General features: G+C 37.0%; 1 protein-coding gene across 1 annotated transcript in view; it reads right to left on the reverse strand.

Annotated features, from left to right (window-relative positions):
* elk3 (ETS transcription factor ELK3) overlaps positions 1-19,593 on the reverse strand; it is a 35,689-nt gene that overhangs the window by 13,165 nt on the left and 2,931 nt on the right. Inside the window, exons 2-3 of the mRNA XM_061924610.1 lie at positions 9,376-9,584; positions 3,388-4,209 (exon numbers count right to left, since the gene is read on the reverse strand). Coding sequence (XP_061780594.1) covers positions 3,388-4,209; positions 9,376-9,582 — 1,029 coding nt within the window. The 5' untranslated portion in view covers positions 9,583-9,584. The remainder of the gene's footprint in view (positions 1-3,387; positions 4,210-9,375; positions 9,585-19,593) is intronic.

Raw genomic sequence — 19,593 nt, forward strand, 5'->3', positions numbered from 1 at the left:
TATTTTTAAATAAGAGGAGAATGAGGGCAGTGAGAAAACAAAATAATTTTTAGTATATATATATATATATATATATATACACAAAATTCCTTTTTGACGTTTTTTTCTTTTTCTCCCACTTCAAATTGCTGCATTGAATGCATCATTCGGAACAGACATGTCAAAGGACAACAATTTACACAAAATTAGTTTTTGACGTTTTTTTTATTTTTCTCCCACTTCAAATTGCTGCATTGAACGCATCATTTAGAACAGACATGCTGCCAAATGACAACAATAAAGAAAGATGAGGGTTGTCTGCATTTACTTCCCATCTTTGCCACTATTATTAACTAAGAGGAGACTGAGGGAAATGAGAAAACAAAATAATTTTGAATATTTCTATTTGACACTTTATTCTTTTTCTCCCACTTCAAATTGCTGCATTGAACGCATCATTCAGAGCAGACATGCTGTCAAAGGACAACAATAAAGAAAGATGAGGGTTGTCTGCATTTACTTCTCATCTTTGCCATTATTGTTAACTAAGAGGAGAATAAGGGCAGTTAGAAAACAAAATAATTTTGAATATATACATACACAAAATTCTTTTTTTTACGTCTTTTTCTTTTTCTCCCACTTCAAATTGCTGCAGTGAACGCATCATTCGGAACATACATGCTGTCAAAGGACAACAATAAAGAAAGATGAGAGTTGTCTGCATTTACTTCCCATCTTGGCCACTATTATTAACTAAGAAGAGAATGAGGGCAGTGAGAAAACCAAATCATTTTGAATATATATACACAAAATTCCGTTTTGGCGTTTTTTTCTTTTCCTCCCACTTCAAATCGCTGCATTGAACGCATCATTTGGAACAGACATGATGTCAAAGGACAACAATAAAGAAAGATGAGGGTTGTCTGCATTTACTTCCCATCTTGGCCACTATTATTAACTAAGAGGAGAATGAGGGCAGAGAGAAAACAATCATTTTGAATATATATACACAAAATTCCTTTTTGACGTTTTTTTTCCCCCTCCCACTTCAAATTTCTGCATTGAACGCATCATTCGGACTGCTCCATGCTGCCAAACGACAACAATAAAGAAATATGAGGGTTGTCTGCATTTACTTTACATCTTGGCCACTATCATTAACTAAGAGGAGAACGAGGGCAGTGAGAAAACAAAATCATTTTGAATATTTCTTTTTGACGTTTTTTTTCTTTTTCTCCCACTGCAAATTGCTGCATTGAACGCATCATTCGGAACAGACATGCTGCCAAACGACAACAATAAAGAACGATGAGGGTTGTCTGTATTTACTTCCCAGCTTGGCCACTATTATTAACTAAGAGGAGAATGAGGGCAGTGAGAAAACAATCATTTTTAATATATATACACAAAATTCCGTTTTGGCGTTCTTTTCTTTTTCTCCCATTTCAAATTGCTGCATTGAACGCATCATTCGGACTGCTCCATGCTGCCAAACGACGACAATAAAGAAAGATGAGGGTTGTCTGCATTTACTTCCCATCTTGTGTTTAATTATGTTCATCTTCTTACGTTTTAATGTGTAAAGGTAAAAACAATTTTTTTTAATGAAACACGGATATTGGGCGCTTCACTTCCGGTTTACGTGCCGTGACGTGAGTTCACTTCCTGTTATTCCTTCGAGTATAGATCGATTGTAGGTTCGATATAAACGATTAAATAACTTACTTGCGCAGACAATAATTAATAATAATAATAATTAATACAAGTTTATATTGGGGTATGTTGGTTCTAAATGGGGAAAGACCTGAAAGTCTCTTGTAGTCATGCTAACATTTAAGCTAGCTAGCTTGCTTCTCCATTAAATGAGCAGTGTCATCGGTTTGTTAGTTTATTAAAGTGTTAAACACGGTTTAACTTACCGCGGTTTATCATTAATATTGTTTATTGTTACATCCCGAGTGACCAATACTGAATATATTTCCCCAAAATTCCCTGAACTTTGGGCGTCCCCCCCACTTTAAAATGTTACCGCAAAAAAACTTGCTGCATTGAACGCATCTTCGGACTGCTCCATGCTGCCAAACGACAACAATGGAGGAAGGTGAATATTGTCTATTATTACTTCTAATCATGGCCACTATTAACTAAGAGGGGAGTGAGGAAACAAAATACTTTTGAATATATTTACACAAAATTCCTTTTAGACTTTTTGGCAATTTTTATTTTTTATTTTTCCTTCCACTTCAAATCGCTGCATTGAACGCATCATTCGGAACAAACATGATGTCAAACGACAACAATAAAGAAAGATGAGGGTTGTCTGCATTTACTTCCCATCTTGTGTTTAATTATGTTCATCTTCTTAAGTTTTAATGTGTAAAGGTAAAAGTTTTTTTTTTTTTTAATGAAACACGGATATTGGGCGTTTCACTTCCGGTTTACGTGCCGTGACGTGAGTTCACTTCCTGTTATTCCTTCGAGTATAGATCGATTGTAGGTTCGATGTAAACGATTAAATAACTTACTTGCGCAGACAATAATTAATAATAATAATAATTAATACAAGTTTATATTGGGGTATGTTGGTTCTAAATGGGGAAAGACCTGAAAGTCTCTTGTAGTCATGCTAACATTTAAGCTTGCTTCTCCATTAAATGAGCAGTGTCATCGGTTTGTTAGTTTATTAAAGTGTTAAACACGGTTTAATTTACAGCGGTTTATCATTAATATTGTTTATTGTTACATCCCGAGTGACAAATACTGAATGTAATTCAACAAAATTCCATGAATTTTGGGCGTTTTGTCCCCCCCACTTTTAAAATGTTACCGCAAAAACAATGACAGTTTTAAAGAAAAAAAAAAAACAGCTTTGTTTTATTAGTCAACATTGCAACTTTTTTGTAAATTACATTTCACCTTTAAGTTTTTTTATGTCACTTTTGTTATGTTTTTGTTTATTTTAATAGTATTTTTAGAATGTGCCGTGGGCCTTTAAAACATTAGTTGTGGGCCGCAAATGGCACACTTTCGACACCCCTGCTATAGATAATTTTAAAAAAAAATCAGATAAAACAATGGATAAAAAGCAGATCCTGGCGACGCATGCGCGTTTATCATAACTCTCTCTCTCTCTCTGTCTCTGCCCCTCCCTCACCAATGCTGCTACGCACACCTTCACAATTAGTTTTGTTTTTAACCCCTTCTTAACCCTGAACGTACATTGAAAATACACGCAACCCTAACTCAAAATGCCGGACATTTGAGGCATTTAAGAAGCTCCGCAAAAGAGGACATGTCCAGTGAAAAGAGGACGTATGGTCAGTCTAATATAACGCATTTAAAAATAATTAGTGTTATCTCTAATGACTGTCTCAGAAAGTACCCGCTCAATTGTGAGTGTCCGCTCACCTGTGCGGTGAAGAAGGCGGGAGTGAGCGATCCAGAGGGCAGCGCCGGACTGTTGAGGGCGATGGAGCCGATGTCGCTCCCCGCCAATAACAGGGACGGGGCGGAGATCTCCAGAGCTTTGGGTTTTTTGTTTTTAGGCGGGAGTCCGTCTCCATGGTTACTACAACTAGAAGAGGAGGAGCTGCTGCTTCTTCCTCCTCCACCGCCACTGGTGCTGCTCCTCTTTTCAGGAGCATGGCGGGCTCGCTCCCGGTGCCCGGAGGAGAGGTTAAGGGGCTGGGCACCCTGCTCAGAGTCCTCCTCCTCCTCCTCCGACGCCTCTTCCTCCTCATCGTCGTCATCATGATGGACGGCGGAGCTCCATCTTTGGCCCGCCTGCTTGTTCGGGGAGGCGGGGGAGCGAGGAGGCCGCATGGGCGCTCTGGCGGCGGAGATGTAGGCGTCAGTGGGCGAGCTCCCGTCGTTGGCGCCGAATCGGATCACGGAGCGCGGCTCCTCCTGGCGCTCGCACCGCAGCGCCCGCAGCAGCTCGGGCTGGTTGTGGAGGGAGGCGATGCTGAAGGACGAGTACAGCCCCGAGCGGAGGTAGTCGTTTCGGTTCTGCTGCATCCCCAACACAGCCAGCGTCCTCCTCTGCACCTCCTCCCCGTCTTCCTCCTCCTCTTCCTCCTCCACGTCCAGCTCGGGGGCCTCTCCTTCCTGCAGGGGGAACCTTCCGGAAGCCAAGCCCATCTCCACCATCTGGGGGTCCATCTTCAGGATCTCGGGGAAGGAGACAAACTTGTAGACAAACTTCTGGCCGATCACCTTCTTGATGATGTTCTGTCAGGTAGAAGACATCACTTTTACTCACTTTATTTACACAAGTTTTGAAATTTGGGAGAGACAAGTACCGTATTTTTCATATAGAACATGCTATACGTTTACCAAACAATCTGTCACTCCTAATCGCTAAATCCCATGAAATCTTATACGTCTAGTCCAGGGGTCAGCAACCCGCGGCTCCGGAGCCGCATGCGGCTCTTTGATCAGTCTGATGCGGCTCAGCTGCATATCTGCCAACCCTCACGATTTTTCCGGGAGACTCCTGAATTTCAGTGCATCTCCCGGGGCAACCATTCTCAGATTTTCACCCGTACAACGATATTGAGGCCGTGCCGTGATGGCTCTGCCTTTAGCGTCCTCTACGACCTGTCGTCGCGTCCGCTTTTTCACCATCCTAACTGCGTTAGTCTAAAGTTGTATGCGGCTTCTGCATACACAGGTAAATGACTGCAAGGCATACTTGATCAACACTCATACAGGTCACACTGAGGGTGGCGATATAAACAACTTTAACACTGTTACAAATATGCGCCACACTGTGAACCCACACCAAACAAGAATGAACAACACATTTTGGGAGAACATCCGCACCGTAACACAACATAAACACGACAGAACAAATACCCAGAATCCCTTGCAGCTCAAACCCTTCCGGGCTAATTATTAGTAGATTGCACAGTACAGTACATATTCCGTACAATTGACCACTAAATGGTAACACCCGAATACGTTTTTCAACTTGTTTAAGTCGGGGGTCCGCGTAAATCAATTCATGGGAGTTAAAAATGTTTTGTTGCGTGCAGAAATTTTATTTCATTTTCTCTGCAGTCGTTCATTGATTTCATAAATGTAACCCATAATAGTTTGTTTATACATAGCACAAAGCAAAAAAAAAACTTTATATGCAATGTTATTTCATTTTAAATTTCAAAAGAGTTTTGTGGCTCCCATTGTTTTCTTTAATTTGTAAAACGGGTCAAAATGGCTCTTTGAGTGGTAAAGGTTGCCGACCCCTGGTCTAGTCTCTTACGTGAATGAGCTAAATAATATTATTTGATATTTTACGCTAATGTGTTAATAATTTCACACATAAGTCGCTCCTGAGTATAAGTCGCACCCCCGGCCAAACTATGAAAAAAACTGCGACTTATAGTCCGAAAAATACGGTAATAATGTTTTATAATCATGCTGTATGAAAATGTCATCCTCAGGAACACTAAACCAGATTTTGTTTTTGTAAAAAAATATATTAGTTTTAACTAAGGATGGGTACCATACAGAATCACAGTACTATTAATGCCAGGATAACAAATGTTTCACTTTTCAAGAAAATTTATTTTCTCTTTTACCAATATTTGAAACACGTAAACAAAGTACCGTATTTTTCGGACTATAAGTCGCAGTTTTTTTCATAGTTTGGCCGGGGGTGCGACTTATACTCAGGAGCGACTTATGTGTGAAATTATTAACACATTAGCGTAAAATATCAAATAATATTATTTATCTCATTCACGTAAGAGACTAGACGTATAAGATTTCATGGGATTTAGCGATTAGGAGTGACAGATTGTTTGGTAAACGTATAGCATGTTCTATATGTTATAGTTATTTGAATGACTCTTACCATAATATGTTACGTTAACATACCAGTTGGTTATTTATGCCTCATATAACGTACACTTATTCAGCCTGTTGTTCACTATTCTTTATTTATTTTAAAGAGCCTTTCAAATGTCTATTCTTGGTGTTGGCTTTTATCAAATACATTTCCCCCAAAAATGCGACTTATACTCCAGTGCGACTTATATATGTTTTTTCCTTCTTTATTATGCATTTTCGGCCGGTGCGACTTATACTGCGAAAAATACGGTATATAAAATATATTACATATTGTTATGAAGGTGTCTGTTACTACATTATATATATATACTTGCAGTGTGTATATTGTACACATTACATATTGTTATGAAAGTGTCTGTTACTACATTATATATACAGTATACTTGCAGTGTGTATATTATACATATTACATATCGTTATGAAGGTGTCTGTTACTACATTATATATATACTTGCAGTGTGTATATTGTACATATTACATATTGTTATGAAAGTGTCTGTTACTACATTATATATACAGTATACTTGCAGTGTGTATATTATACATATTACATATCGTTATGAAGGTGTCTGTTACTACATTATATATATATACTTGCAGTGTGTATATTGTACACATTACATATTGTTATGAAAGTGTCTGTTACTACATTATATATACAGTATACTTGCAGTGTGTATATTATACATATTACATATCGTTATGAAGGTGTCTGTTACTACATTATATATATACTTGCAGTGTGTATATTGTACATATTACATATTGTTATGAAGGTGTCTGTTACTACATTATATATATACTTGCAGTGTGTATATTGTACATATATATTGTTATGAAGGTTTCTGTTACTACATTATATATATACTTGCAGTGTGTATATAAAATATATTACATATTGTTATGAAGGTGTCTGTTACAACAGTATATATATATATATATATACACATGTATATATGTATATACATACATACATATATATATACATATATATATACATACATATATACATACATATATACATACATATATATATGTATATATATATATATGTATGTATATATATATATATATATGTATGTATATATATATATATACATATATATATATATATATATATATATATATATATATATATATATATATACTTGCAGTGTGTATATTGTACATATTGCATATTGTTATGAATGTGTCTGTTCCTACATTATATATATACTTGCAGTGTGTATATAAAACATTGATGGAAGGCTACAACGGTGACTCATTAGCCGCCTTTAAAATCCAAAAAAAAAGATGTGTTTTCTTGTCTCTCATAATGATTGTAAACAAAAGGCAAAATTCCGAAAAAAAAGTGCAGTTCCCCTTTAACAGCATTCATGTAAGCGCTCATCATGCCACATTCACACATTGATGATTGTGAATGCTCATCTCTCGGCATTAACAAGAGAAGTTATTCATCCTTATTGTAATTCATGTGAACGTTTGTCTCTCTCCACAACCACAGTTCTTGGTGCTCCTTGGCATTATTAGTGCAAATGCTCGTTTCTCAGCATCACAGCATGAGGGCAAATTTCTTGTCTTTCAGCATTTTTGACGCACAAAAAGCATTGGTGTGAATGCTCGTATCTCAGCATTCACACACATCTGTTGACGCCATTTATCTTTTTTTCCCCTACAGCTTCACCATCAGTTTTGACGCACAATAGAAATATTGTGAGCGCTTGTTTCCCAGCATCACACTTTTTGACGTATTTGCGCTGCCTCTCAGCCTTTAAACTGTTGATGCAGACACGTCTGAGCATTCTACAAAGCCAGTGAAGTTGGCACTTTGTGTAAATGGTAAATAAAAACAGAATACAATGATTTGCAAATCCTTTTCAACTTATATTCAATTGAATAGACTGCAAATATAAGATATTTAATGTTCCAACGGAGAAACGTTGTTATTTTTTGCAAATATTAGCTCATTTGGAATTTGAGGCCTGCAACATGTTTCAAAAAAGCTTGCACAAGTGGCAAAAAAGACTGAGAAAGTTGAGAAATGCTCATCAAACACTTATTTGGAACATCCCACAGGTGAACATGCTAATTGGGAACAGGTGGATGCCATGATTGGGTGTAAAAGCAGCTTCCATGAAATGCTCAGTCGTTCACAAACAAGGATGGGGCGAGGGTCACCACTTTGTCAACAAATGCGTGAGCAAATTGTTTAAGAACAACATTTCTCAACCAGCAATTGCAAGGAATTTAGGGATTTCACCATCTATGGTCCGTAATATCATCAAAAGGTTCAGAGGATCTGGAGAAATCACTGCACGTAAGCGATGATATTACGGATCTTCGATCCCTCAGGCGGTACTGCATCAAAAAGCGACATCGGTGTGTAAAGGATATCACCACATGGGCTCAGGAACACTTCAGAAAACGACTGTCCGTAACTAAAGTTGGTCGCTACATCTGTAAGTGCAAGTTAAAACTCTACTATGCAAAGCGAAAGCCATTTATCAACAACACCCGGAAACGCCGCCGGCTCCGCTGGGCCCGAGCTCATCTAAGATGGACTGATGCAAAGTGGAAAAGTGTTCTGTGGTCTGACGAGTCCACATTTCAAATTGTTTTTGGAAACTGTGGACGTCAAAGGGGAAAAGAACCATCCGGACTGTTATAGGGGAAAAGTTGAAAAGCCAGCATCTGTGATGGTATGGGGGTGTATTAGTGCCCAAGGCATGGGTAACTTACACATCTGTGAAGGCACCATTAATGCTGAAAGGTACATACAGGTTTTGGAGCAACATATGTTGCCATCCAAGCAACGTTATCATGGACGCCCCTGCTTATTTCAGCAAGACAATGCCAAGCCACGTGTTACATCAACGTGGCTTCATAGTAAAAGAGTGCAGGTACTAGACTGGCCTGTCTGTAGTCCAGACCTGTCTCCCATTGAAAATGTGTGGCGCATTATGAAGCCTAAAAACCACAACGGAGACCCCCGGACTGTTGAACAACTTAAGCTGTACATCAAGCTTCAAAAATGTGTCTCCTCAGTTCCCAAACGTTTACTGAGTGTTGTTAAAAGGAAAGGCCATGTAACACAGTAGTAAAAATGCCCCTTTGACAACTTTTTTCCAATGTGTTGCTGCCATTAAATTCTAAGTTAATGACTATTTGCAAAAAAAAAAAAAAAAGAAGTTTCTCAGTGTGAACATTAAATATCTTGTCTTTGCAGTCTATTCAATTGATTATAAGTTGAAAAGGATTTGCAATAGTTGGTCTCAGCATCACTGTACATACATTTTTGATGGACGACAGGCTTGTTGTGCATCAAACATTCAGACTAATGCCGAGTGTGCATATTTGTTTTCCAGCAGTCAAACCATTTCTGGACTTCCTGTGAACGCTCGCCGTTTCTACTTGCAATTTTGCATTGACGTGAACGGCGCTCTCCCCATCAAGAAAGAGTAGAAACACAGCATTGCAACACGCTAAGAGGAAGTGGCGCCAAAAGCAGAAGAAGAAGAAGAAGAAGACGGTAGAGGCGAGTACCTTGTCGTAGTAGTAGCGCAGGGCTCGGCTCAGCTTGTCGTAGTTCATGTTGGTCTTGTTCTTGCGCAGCCCCCACAGCTTGGCCACCTCCTCCGACTTGAGGAGCTTGAACTCGCCGTCCGTGGACGTCCAGCAGATGAGGTGCTTGTGGCTCTGGTCCAGCAGCAGCTGCAGCAGGAACTGCCACAGGGTGATGGCGCTGTCCATCGCTGCAACGGTAGACACACTTCTTAGTCATGACCCCCCCCAGATGTGTCCACATTGGACTCAATGTCGTGGCGAGGAGCGCGGGGAGGGAGGGGCCTGTTTGAGCCGGACCATGTGCCGGGAGGATGATGAATAGAAGTGTGTGTGTGTGTGTGTGTGTGTGTGCAAATGTGGCGGCGTGAGGAGGAGAGGAAAAACACACACGAGGAGGAACAACAGCTCAAGCCAGAAGTATGCTTGCGGTTCAACCTGGCCCACTCTCTCTCTCTCTCTCGCTCGCTCGCTCTCTCCACAGGAAGTGAAACGGGCGGCGGGGAGTGGGTTGTTCCTTTCATAGCGGAATGTGTGCACAGACACGCTCGATGGATCGCTTCTGTCGGCGAGATGCGGAAAGTGTCGGCATCGCAGACGGGAAGCGGGGGTTTTTTTTTGGTTTTTTTTCCACGTCCGCCATTGTGCAAAATGTCCTCTCGAGCGACGTTCTAACGCAGAGTTTTTCAACCTTTTTCATTTTTTTTCATCGAAAAAAATCCCGAGGCACACCACCAGTAGAAAACATTAAAAAATTAAAGTCAGCAGCCGTAAAAAGTCAAGTCATTCTCGCAATTGTTGGATATGAATTCAAACTAGAGATGTCCCATAATGGCTTTTTTGCCGATATTCCGATATTGTCCAACTCTTAATTACCGATACCGATATATAGAGTCGTGGAATTAACACATTATTATGTCTACTTTTGTTGTGATGCCCCACATCGGGAGGGTTGGCAAGTATGTTTATGGCAGTCACACTGTAACAACTACTACCACTACTACGGGGGAATAGTGAATAATTCAGTTCATTGATAATCATGTAATCCGACAACATGCTGTTTGTGGACAAGGAGAGATCAAAGCACATTCAATCACTTTATAACTTGGGCTAATTCAACAGAGGCTAGTTCCACATGTTTTGTTGACATTACAGTTCTAATCATATACTGAAACCAAACACATGCCACAGACTTGAAAATAATTAGGTGAGTTGAAATAACTTGGTCCTTGCACCTTCTTTCCGTTCATTCTAAAACACAAATCAAAAAACAAACTTAGGGCCGTTTTTTTCGATTTTTACTACCGTATTTTTCTGAGTATAAGTCGCACCGGCCAAGAATGCATAATAAAGAAGGAAAAAAACATATATAAGTCGCATTTTTGGGGGAAATTTATTCGATAAAAGCCAACACCAAAAATAGACATTTGAAAGGCAATTTAAAATAAATAAAGAATAGTGAACAACAGGCTGAATAAGTGTACGTTATATGAGGCATAAATAACCAACTGAGAAGGTGCCTGGTATGTTAACGCATACTTGCCAACCCTCCCGAATTTTCCGGGAGACTCCCGAAATTCAGCGCCTTTCCCGAAAACCTCCCGGGACAAATATTCTCCCGAAAATCTCCCGCTTTTCAGCCGGAGCTGGAGGCCACGCCCCCTCCAGCTCCATGCAGACCTGAGTGAGGACAGCCTTTTTTCACGACGGGAGGACAACAGGGTGACAAGAACTAAATCATCCAGACGAGAGATAAATAGTATTATTAAGTTTATCTTACCTAAAAATAAATATACCTATTAATAAAAAAAAATAAAAAAATGTACTATATTTTGCTAAAAACATCAAAATTAATTGTGTTTTTATTTGTATTTTTTCTGACTCCTTATTACATCCAGCCATAGAATTATACATCAAAACAAACATATTTGAAATAATTAATTTTAAATGATCATAATAATTCATTTAAAATGACCATATTTATTTATTAAAATAATTGCTTGTTTATCAACAACTTTAGCATTTTATTCATTACATTTTGAAGCTCTCAGAAACCAAGTTATGTTAAATTCCTTAAGATTTATTTATGCAAGTTTGAAGTATCAATTATCTAAACACAGTTTTGTTTGCATATTTTCAGGATGTAGAATGGTGAATTCTAGCTGTCAATATACTCCTCCCCTCTTAACCACGCCCCCGCCCCACCCCCGACCACGCCCCACGCCCCCCACCTCCCGAAATCGGAGGTCTCAAGGTTGGCAAGTATGTGTTAACGTAACATATTATGGTGAGAGTCATTCAAATAACTATAACATATAGAACATGCTATACGTTTACCAAACAATCTGTCTTATTATCTGTCAATTATGATCTCTTGAACGCATCATAATTAAATTATCCCCTCAACTCCCCCCAAAATGGATTAACTCGCTGGAATAAAAAAGACAATATAACATACATCCATAAACGTGGACGCATGTGAAAAAGTGCAATATATTTATCTGTACAATAATCTATTTATTTATTTATATATATTTATTTATTTTATATTTATATATTATTTATATATATTTATTTATTTATATATGTACATTATTGCTTTTTTATCCTGCACTACCATGAGCTTATGTAACGAAATTTCGTTCTTATCTGTGCTGTAAAGTTCAAATTTGAATGACAATAAAAAGGAAGTCTAACTCTAAGTCACTCCTAATCGCTAAATCCCATGAAATCTTATACGTCTAGTCCAGGGGTCGGCAACCCAAAATGTTGAAAGAGCCATATTGGACCAAAAATACAAAAAGAAATCTGTCTGGAGCCGCAAAAAATTTAAAGCCGTATTACATACATGTCATGAGATATAAATTGAATCAAGAAGACTTAAAGGAAACTAAATGACCTCGAATATAGCTATAAATGAGGCATAATGATGCAATATGTACATATAGCTATCCTAAATAGCATGTTAGCATCGATTAGCTTGCAGTCATGCAGTGACCAAATATGTCTGATTAGCACTCCACACAAGTCAATAACATCAACAAAACTCACCTTTCATGCACTACGTTAAAGGTTTTGTGGACAAAATGAGACAGAAAAAGAAGTGGCATAAAACATGTCCTAGAAAGTCGGAGAAAGTTATACATGTAAACAAACTATGGTGAGTTCAAAGACCGCCAAAATTAGTAGGACAAAACGGCGCTCGCCAAATACTCGAATCAGTGAAGCATGTTTAATATAAACAGTGTGCTTTGTAACAATTAGGGAGGCTTGTGTCATGTTTGTCCTCCTACAGAAACCATATTAAAACAAAAAATAGATTTTTTCTTTTCTTTTTCCATTTTTCATACATTTTTTAAAAAGCTACAGAGAGCCACTAGGGCGGCGCTAAAGAGCCGCATGCGGCTCTAGAGCCGCGGGTTGCCGACCCCTGGTATAGTCTCTTACGGGAATGAGCTAAATAATATTATTTGATATTTTACGGTAATGTGTTAATAATTTCACACATAAGTCGCTCCTGAGTATAAGTCGCACCCAAACCATGAAATAACTGCGACTTATAGTCCGAAAAATACGGTATATATGGCAGATTTGAAAAAAACAAAACAAAAGAGGTCAGTAAAATATTGCCATGAAATTTGATTTTCCAGATAAACACAAAAATCCAATTCATATTTATCCAAAATGCAAAAAAAAGCATCTGTGTGATGACAAATTGAACCGGAAGCAGTATTTTAGCTTTTCTTTCGCATTTAGCACGTCTTTAGCATAACGCTAACATCTCTGTTCAGCAGGAGTCCTGTTGTCGGTTTAAAAAGAGTGTTATGAAATAGTTTGTTTTGAGAAATAAAAATGGAAACAATGGCCCAAAATTTGTTTTTTGATTTGCATTTGAGAATTTGAAATCGAATGAACCCCCCAGTTCAAAAATCCCATCTGTGCCCCGATTTAGATCATATGTTTGGTGTTGGTAGATAACTTCTCAGTTTGGAGCCGTGACACCGAGGTCATGTCCTCCGTATTTATTTTTGGACAAAAAAACACGTACGTGGATCCATGTATGATGTAATTATTTTGTTTTTCTTCAGTCAATAGGCTAACTCAGCATGCTATTAAAATGTGAGCGTAATGTTAGCAGGTAGCTAACATAGCTATGCTAGTTTTACTTAAATTTGTGTTCTCTTTTCCCTTTTATTTATAAATGATGGAAATAGTATTCACATTTGCCAACTACTGATGAAATAGGGGATGTAATTGATCGTTCTGTTTTTTTTTCAGCCAGTTGGCTAACTTAGCATGTAGCTCACATAGCTATGCTAGTGTTGCTAACGTTTGTTTCCTTCAGTCCTTTTTAATTTTACAGGGTTTAATATGTTTACTCACAGTAAAATAATGGAAATATTATTATCTTTGCTTGCTATCTGTTGGAAATATAAGTTAGAATTTTTTCTCTTCAGCTAATTTGCTAACCTAGCATGCCATTAAATTGTGAGTTTAATGTTAGCATGTCGCTCAATGTTTGTGTTCCCTTTTCAATGTAACAAAGGATTTTTTATTTTTACTCAAAAGGAGAATAATTGAATTATTATTTAAATGTATTCATGCTATTAAAAATGTGAGCGTAATGTTAGCATGTAGCTAACATAGCTATGTTAGTGTTGCTAATGTTTATGTACTCCAGGTCCCTTTTTAATCAGACTCCAGTGTAAACGCATACAGGCCCCAATGTGGCCCCGACGTCACTTACATGCGCAGTGCGATAAAGTAAAAACTAAAGGAAGTTGACCGGGAGGAAGTCACTATTACTACAAAATAAAATAAAAAGTCGCCACCCTGTAAAAATTTTTTTTGTTTTTTAGATGAAAGTAAAGTATGATGAATAGGATTTCACATTTTAACTCACTAGAATTAAAACTAATCTTTTCCAGAGTCAAATTGCAGCGTAAAAAAGCCATTATCTCCAGATTTTGTGAGAATAGAAATGCTATTCTTGTGGTTTGTCGTTGTCTTTGGCTTTTATTTTTTGGTTTGTTTTTTCGCAATGTGTTACTTACGAATGGCAATTGACCGAAATCCCAAAGAACAGTTTTGGAAAGTAAATAGAATTAGTCTGTTACAGGGTCAAGCTGTTGCCACCATAAAACATAGTACACTGTAGACCAGGTTTAAGTAAACATCACTGTCATGCAAGTGTAAAAATAAGTTAACTGCGGTAACGCTGTACAAAAGTATTGGCACTCAGAAGTTTTGTGGACATTGAAATGTGTGTTTTCCTGCAAATGTAGATCAAATTTAGATTCTTACATGAGCATTAAAAGGTGGCCGGAGCTTTACTGTTTGGCTATTTGTCACTAACGATTTAGTTTGAAACACGTTTAAAATGTACAAAACCAGTGAAGTTGGTTACCCGCACTCTTTTACTATGAAGCCACGCTGTTGTAACACTAGGCTTGGCATCGTCTTGCCGAAATAAGCAGGGGCGTCCATAATAACGTTCCTTGGATGACAACATATGTTGCTCAAAAACCTGTATGTACCTTTCAGCATTAATGGTGCCTTCACAGATGTGTAAGTGAGCCATGCCTTGGGCACTAATACACCCCCATACCATCACAGATGCTGGCTTTTCAACTTTGCGCCTAGAACAGTCTGGATGGTTCTTTTCCTCTTTGTCCCGGAAGACATGACGTCCACAGTTTCCAAAAACAATTTGAAATGTGGACTCGTCAGATCACAACACTTTTCCACTTTGCATCAGTCCATCTTAGGCGAACTCGGGCCCAGCGAAGCCGGCAGCGTTTTTGGGTGTTGTTGATAAATGGCTTTCGCTCTGCATAGTAGAGTTTTGGCTTGCACTTACAGATGTAGCGACTGATATTGGTTTTCTGAAGTATTCCTGAGCCCATGTGGTGATATCATTTACACACTGATGTCACTTTTTGATGCAGTACCGCCTGATGGATCCAGGTTGAAAAGGATTTGCAAATTTTGTTGTTATTTACAATTAACACAACGTGCCAACTTCACTGGTTTTGGGTTTTGTATATTAAAAACATATTTCATTCGATTGTAAATAACCACTGAGGAAGCAGACATCTTTGTCAGTTTCCTCGTCACGCCCCTGTGTTGTCGACAGGTGTGTGTTGCTAACAACGTGACAACGTCTCTGCCCGGAGAGGAGAGAGGGTGGCGTCGCCGGCTTGAACTCGTTTCCGCCGCACGGCATGTGAAACTACAAAGCTGTCAAAGTCAGGACTTCCTGCTATTCTGCTACCAAGGACAAATGGCCAGCAGCGGGGATCCCACAGCAGGGGAGCACTTCCCTCGACCCGCCGCACTTCCCACAACAACCCCACTCAGGGAGCAGTAAAGGATGAGGGTCTCAGCCATAAACTAAATTGTGAGTCCAAGCATCTCAAAGTAAGAGGAGGGGATGCATATTTTATATATATTCATATATATATATATATGTATATATATATATATATTCATATATATATATATATATATATATATATATATGAATATATATAAAATATGCATCCCCTCCTCTTACTTTGAGATGCTTGGACTCATATATTCTCATTGACAATAATTGTCTTATTTTATTTTAATTAATACATATTTTTACCTTCCAAAAAGATTTCATTTTTTTATTAATAAATTGTATATATATTATTTATATACATCAAATGTGTATATATACATATACTTGATATATATGCATTCTCATTTACATTAATTGTCATTTTCTTTCTTTCTTTTTACTAAAAATTACATATTTTTACCTTCCAAAACATTTGTTACATTTTAATTATATATATATATATATATATATATATATATATATATATATATATATATATATATATATATATATATATATAATAATAAAACACACATTTTTTTTAATTAATATAAATATATATTAATATAAAATATATGTTTAATTTTTTATTTTATATATATATATATATATATATATATATATATATATATATATATATATATATAAATAAAAAAATTAAACGTATTTTTTGGAAGGTAAAAATAAGTAATTTTTAGTTTTAAAAAAGAAAAGAAAATGACAATTATTGTCAATGAGAATATATATATATATACATACATACATACATACATACATACGTACGTATGTATGTATGTGTATATATATATGCATTACATGCATTCTCATTGACAATTTTTGTCAATGAGAATGCATGTAATGCATATATATATATATATATATATATATATGTATGTATATATATATATATATACACATACATACATACATATATATATATATATATATAAACATATATATGTGTATATATATATATGCATGTAATGCATATATATATATATATATATATATGCATTACATGCATTCTCATTGACAAAAATTGTCAATGAGAATGCATGTAATGCGTATATATATATATATATATATATATATATATATATATATATATATATATATGCATTACATGTATTCTCATTGACAATAATTGTCATTTTCTTTTCTTTTTTAAAACTAAAAATTACATATTTTTACCTTCCAAAAAATAATGTGACATCTTAAAAGGGGTCATACTATGATTTAAAATACTTCCTTGTGGTCTACATAACATGTAATGGTGGTTCTTTGGTCAAAATGTTGCATCGACACAACAGGATCCTTTTAGTCTTGGGGGATGCCACACAAACAAAAAATAATAGAACCATCGAGGTAGCAGAATTCGTTTATAAGAAGATTACACTTGTTAAAAGTCGTATCAAACTATGTACATGTTTTTTTTTTTAATTCAGAATTAATTAACTTTCTTCTTCACAATGATCGGAAGAGCCCACATCGAAGGATCTAAATGCGACGTGGCTATGAACACTAGTATCAAAACTAGACTACTCTCACAACAATACTATGGAATGATTGACACCAGAAGCCCAAAAAAACATGGATGGTTAATAATTAAGTATCCCGTTCTTCATCAGAAAAATAAATCGCTGATTTTTAGACTTGCAATCAGTGTGTGAATGTGGCCTACCGTATTTCCTTGAATTGCCGCCGGGTATATAGTATGCGCCTGCTGAGAATTACCGCCGGGTCAAACTCGTTTCGCAAAATAATTAGCGCATGCTTAGCATTACCGCTGGGTCAAATTCGTTTCGCAAAATATTATTTTTATTAGCGCATGTCTAGAATTTCCACCGGGTCAAACTCGTCACGTCACGAGTGACACTTCACCTGTCATCATTTTCAAAATGAAGGAGGCTGATTTCAGTCATTTAAAATCGCATAAAGGGAAGAAGATAAAGAGCTATTCAGTAGGATTTAAGGTCCAAGCTATTGAATATGCTAAAAAGAACTGTAAGCAGCTATGTTTTATTAATATACCGTAGCTGCGTGTGTCAAATATGAGTCATTAAATGACTCCCGCCTCCTGGTGGTAGAGGGCGCTAGTGATCCTTCTTGCGACTACTCGGCTGCAGAAGAAGTGACAACAAGCAGCAACAGTTAGCAGCGATCGTTTATTTTTTCCCTCTCGCTTGCACTTTTAACATGAAAATAAAACAACTTTCTAAACTGGACTTTCAATCGAAGCAGGAGGTAATAATTAAAGGAAGATCTCCATCGAGACAGAGAGACTTTTAAAACTGAAGAAAGATAAGGAAGACTTCTATAAACAAGTTATCGATGCATTTGTTCAGAAGGAGCTGCGCATGGACTTCATTTATAAGTAAATGTAACACCATAATAACGTTTTTTTAATTACCGTATTTTTCGGACTATAAGTCGCAGTTTTTTTTCATAGTTTGGCCGGGCTCCAGTGCGACTTATATATGTTTTTTTCCTTCTTTATTATGCATTTTCGGCAGGTGCGACTTATACTCCGGTGCGACTTATACTCCGAAAAATGCGGTAAATGTGCTTTTCATGATGGTATCCTTACATCACACACAAATTTATAAGTGCAGGCCTAAATTTACCGCATGCCTTTGGTAAGCGCCGGAGTGAGAAGAGGTTTTAAATTAATTACCGCCCCGGCACTAATTCAAGCAAATACGGTATACTGTAAAAAGCTTTGGGTATAGTAAAGCTCTCTACAAAATACAGATTACGTTTTACAGACCCTTTTCTGAGCACCAGTCTACTGACAGATACAAGTTCGAACTATAAGCTACATTGTATTAGAAATGGCAACAGCAGAGGATGCATGTGCTTGTACGAGCCAGTCTGCCCCACAACGAGAGGATAGTGAAAAAGAAGGAGCTTATTGACGACGGCGCGGAGTAGCGCAAAGCACTTTGGGTAAATCTCGACCATATATGGACATATGTGCTGATGTCACCAGTGGGGAAAACGTATGTACTGTTGGCGTAAATTCCAAACTGCTGGTTTGAAGGAAGTATGAAGGAAGGAAAGATTGTTTTATAAATAATAGACATTTTTGTTATTATCTAAAATATATAATTAGATTTAAGAAAATGTAATTCGGTTAAATTATTGTCATATTGTCTTTTCGAACAAAATAATTACGGCTTCAATAATTAATCGATTGATTAGAAAAAAAATTGTATTCATATTATGTTGCTTGAATTAATTAATAATTCATAAATAATTAAAATTGATGAAATCCAGACTGCAGTACGCAAACATAGTTTCCACATGAGAGGTGCATGGGTTCTGTTATTTGTATTTTTATTAATGCATGCACGTTAAAAGTGCCATTTTATAGTAGAACTGCATGTTTTAATGTATTCTAAATATTAAATAAACATAAATAAAAGTCTGCTTACAGCGGAGCCAATAGGAGTTTCACTATTCCGCCCATAAAATCCGATAAATAACCATTCAAAAAGCGCCAACAATACTCCATTTACATTTGGTGACTTGAATATGAACAAGTATTTGTGACATTGTTATTATAAGTGCTAACGCAGACAGAATATTTATAGCGGCGCCGTGATCACTTCCTGTGTGCCTATGTTTACATCATCGAGTGGTCTGCTGCTTCCTCGCTTCCCTACTCCCTGTAAAGTTATTCTTGATCATAAATTATGCATCTCACCTGGATAGTAGATGGCTGAGATTATAATCCGACAAGTTGGGACACTTTGACAGCCATGTTACTACATTACATATATACTTACATCATGTATATATTACATGTTATTATAAATGTTACTACATTACAT

Source organism: Nerophis lumbriciformis, linkage group LG29, assembly GCF_033978685.3.
Source record: "Nerophis lumbriciformis linkage group LG29, RoL_Nlum_v2.1, whole genome shotgun sequence".
In the NCBI taxonomy this organism is placed as follows: domain Eukaryota; kingdom Metazoa; phylum Chordata; class Actinopteri; order Syngnathiformes; family Syngnathidae; genus Nerophis; species Nerophis lumbriciformis.